This window comes from Dendropsophus ebraccatus, chromosome 7, assembly GCF_027789765.1.
Source record: "Dendropsophus ebraccatus isolate aDenEbr1 chromosome 7, aDenEbr1.pat, whole genome shotgun sequence".
Classification (NCBI taxonomy): domain Eukaryota; kingdom Metazoa; phylum Chordata; class Amphibia; order Anura; family Hylidae; genus Dendropsophus; species Dendropsophus ebraccatus.
This window is the reverse complement of record NC_091460.1, coordinates 12,583,330-12,586,781: the sequence shown is the minus strand read 5'-3', so window position 1 is coordinate 12,586,781 and position 3,452 is coordinate 12,583,330. Positions and strand designations below refer to the sequence as shown.

General features: G+C 40.0%; 1 protein-coding gene across 1 annotated transcript; it reads left to right on the top strand.

Annotated features, from left to right (window-relative positions):
• Window positions 1–1,353: 1,353 nt before the first annotated feature.
• LOC138796441 (vomeronasal type-2 receptor 26-like) lies at window positions 1,354–2,151 on the top strand. Its single transcript, XM_069976044.1, has one exon. It carries the CDS (start codon window positions 1,354–1,356, stop codon window positions 2,149–2,151), a length of 798 nt encoding a protein of 265 aa, XP_069832145.1.
• The last annotated feature ends 1,301 nt before the right edge of the window (window positions 2,152–3,452 follow it).

Sequence of the window (3,452 nt, the reverse complement as noted above, 5' to 3'; positions counted from 1 at the left end):
CATACTAATGTGCACTGAGCTGGGGACAGAACCATGATACTGTGCACCGAGCTGGGGACAGAACCATGCTACTGTGCACTGAGCTGAGGAGTGATCCATGCTACTGTGCACTGAGCTGGGGAGTGATCCATGCTGCTGTGCACTGAGCTGAGGAGTGATCCATGCTACTGTGCACTGAGCTGGGGACAGAACCATGCTACTGTGCACTGAGCTGGGGAGTGAACTATGTTACTGTGCACTGAGCTGGGGGGTATACCATGCTACTGTGCACTGAGCTGGGGACTGAACCATACTACTGTGCACTGAGCTGGGGAGTGAACCAGAGTTTCTGGGATCTGTAGTTATGTATGTATTTTACCTAACTCTTCTTCGATGCAATAAAAGATTGTTTGTATTTTTCCCTATAACACTGTTGGTTGTTGGTGTTTTACATACAACGTCCATCGATCATAATGCACATTGTTGGTCCTTCAGATTAGGGATAATTTTAGAGCCTTTTAATCTTGAAAAATATGCTCATAGTGACAATTAAATTCAACTGTTCAGCAAAGAGTTACAAAGGTTTTCTCAACTATAGTTGACTAAAAAATTTTGATAAAAAGGAAATAAATAAAATTCTTAGTATACTGAAATACTAAATGGGAAACCTTAAAGAGAAAAACTTTTCCAAAAAATACAACTGGGAAAAAACTAATAACTATATATATCATTTTCTTCCCTAGATGCCAATAGGTTTATGTTCTGAAGTTTGTTTTCCAGGAACTCGGCGATCTCCAAAGGAAAGCTATCACTCCTGCTGCCATGATTGTCTTCCGTGTCCAGAGGGACATATATCCAATGTATCAGGTAAGTATCTCCTCCGTGTAACATGTATAGAGTATTTCTTTTCCAAACATATTTTTTTATTTGCCAAAGACATGTATAGAAAAAGACAACAATAAAGCAAATCCAGCAATCAAGAACTTGTCTACATTTTCTCCCTTAACAAGCGATCCTCCCTGTTTCAAACTACAGTACATTTTGGAGTAAAAAGTAACACAAGTAGCGGTACACTGCAATATTGTCTTTTTTAATCTATCAATTGCTCATCACAGCCACTTTTTTGTTCCTTCTGACTTGTGTGCAAGTACTGTCCAGTCATCCACTGCCTGGCGTGTGACACAGAGGAGGCCAGTAACTGACTGAGAAGGGCAGGGACAATGTACCACCAAGATCTTGTTATTAAGCTTACAATATATTCTATTTTTAGGTAGTGAAAGTTGTCACAAGTGTCCTCATGACCAATGGCCGAATAAGGAAAAAGATGAATGTTTTCCAAAAATAGAAGATATTTTATCCTATGATGCGGACACAATGGCTGCCGTGTTTTCCACCATATCTGGACTATTTCTTATCATAACCGTCTCTGTATCCGGGATCTTCATCTCATTCCTGGACTCTCCGATAGTAAAAGCCAATAATCGCAGCATCAGCTTCATTCTTCTTCTCTCCCTGAAGCTGAGTTTATTCTGTGTCTTCCTGTTCATTGGTCGCCCAGATGATATTACCTGCATGCTACGACAAATCTCCACCGGAGTCACCTTCACTGTTGCCGTGTCTTCCATCCTGGCCAAGACCATTATGGTTTCCATCGCTTTCAAAGCCACCAGACCTGGAAGCCCCTGGAGGAAATGGATGGGGGTAAAGCTGCCCAATTCTGTAGTATTGATCTGCTCCTCTCTTCAGCTCCTGAATGGAGTTATTTGGTTGGGGGTTTCTCCTCCATCTCAGGAGCAGGACATGGACTCTTATCCTGGAAAGATCATCATTCAGTGTAATGAAGGTTCTGTTGGGGCATTTTATTTCATGTTGGGGTATTTGGGGTTTCTGGCAGCGGTGAGTTTTGTTCTGGCCTTTATGGTGAGGACATTACCTGATATCTATAATGAAGCCAAGTACATCACCTTCAGCATGCTGGTGTTCTGCAGTGTGTGGATCTGCGCCATCCCAGCCTATCTGAGCAGTAAGGGGAAGAACATGGTCATGGTGGAGATATTTGCTATATTGGCTTCAGAGATTGGGATTCTGAGCTGTATATTCTTCCCGAAATGCTACAATATTATTAGGAGGCCGGAGATGACCAGTAGGAGGCAGTTCCTGGAGAAACAATAGTCCATGGACTTCATGGCTTTATCATCTTATATTGCTACACCGTACAAATAAATAAATCAAATTAAATCATTATAACCAGACTATGCAATAATATATAGTTTTGTTTACTACCATGTCTTTCTAAAAAATAAGACAGGATTTATTATTTTATTTTTTATTTTTTCTCAGAAAAAGGGTCTAGGGCTTATTTTCAGAGTAGGACCAACCAAAGACCATAAGCGTCCCGACAAAAGCTGCAGTTGCACAAGCTGGCTATCGCTGGGAATTGTGTTATTGCCAGGTGCTAGGTAGCTGTAGTGATCTGCTAGGGTGTATCAGGCATGCCACATCAAATACACAATAAAAAAAAGTATACTGGATGTATATGTCAGAATTTGATTTGCCTATGCCCCTGTCTTTCATATATACAGATCCCAGTGAACCCTTAATTTCACCTTCAAAGTTTGCCATTTTGGAGTCGGGAAGGAATTTTCTCCCTGTGATGGGGCAGTTGTCATCTGCCTCATAAGGGTTTTTGCCTTCCTCTGGATACACACATTAGGGTTTCTGGAGGTTGAACTTGATGGACTCTTGACTTTTTTCAACCTTATTATCTATAATAATTATGTAACTAGGTAAAGAGAAGCTTTACTTCATAATTATATGTTTAACTAAATAACTTACAGCAATTTATCCATTGCATACATCTGGATTCCTATAAATCTTTGCATCAATGCTTGTAATTAAGTCTGGGAGTTTGGTATTTCTTATGATCAAAAGGCAGAAGTAAAACTGGGCGGGAAGTGATAAAAATGACTAAAGATTAGAGAGTAATGAAATATTCGAGAGTTGTGAAATTTGATTTGATTGAATATGGAACCCCATGAAAGTCTAAGGGAGAAAAATGCTTGTTTCTTGGTGACCTCCAAATGGTCTAATTAAGGTTTCCAAGTCCACAATGACACCTCAAAAATTGATGCACACACCTCTGGAATGCAACTAAGACAGTTGTCGCAGTATTACGCCACTATCGTAGCCTATCAACCATACACTCCAAAAACAATATATGGCGACAGTTGCTAGGTGTTTTTTTTCTGATTTTAATAAGGCATAGTGCGCAAAAAAAATTTCCTGCAAATCTTTATTTATTTTTTTTGTTTAATTATGCCTACACAGGCGTATATACTACATCACAACATTAACGTGTGCCAACAGGCATTAGGTGCCAGGTGTTTTACTGCTTTTAATGAGGCGCAGAGGGCAATCAACTACTGCGACAATTAATATCTAGGACACAGGTCTATGCAAGACACAAGTCTAGG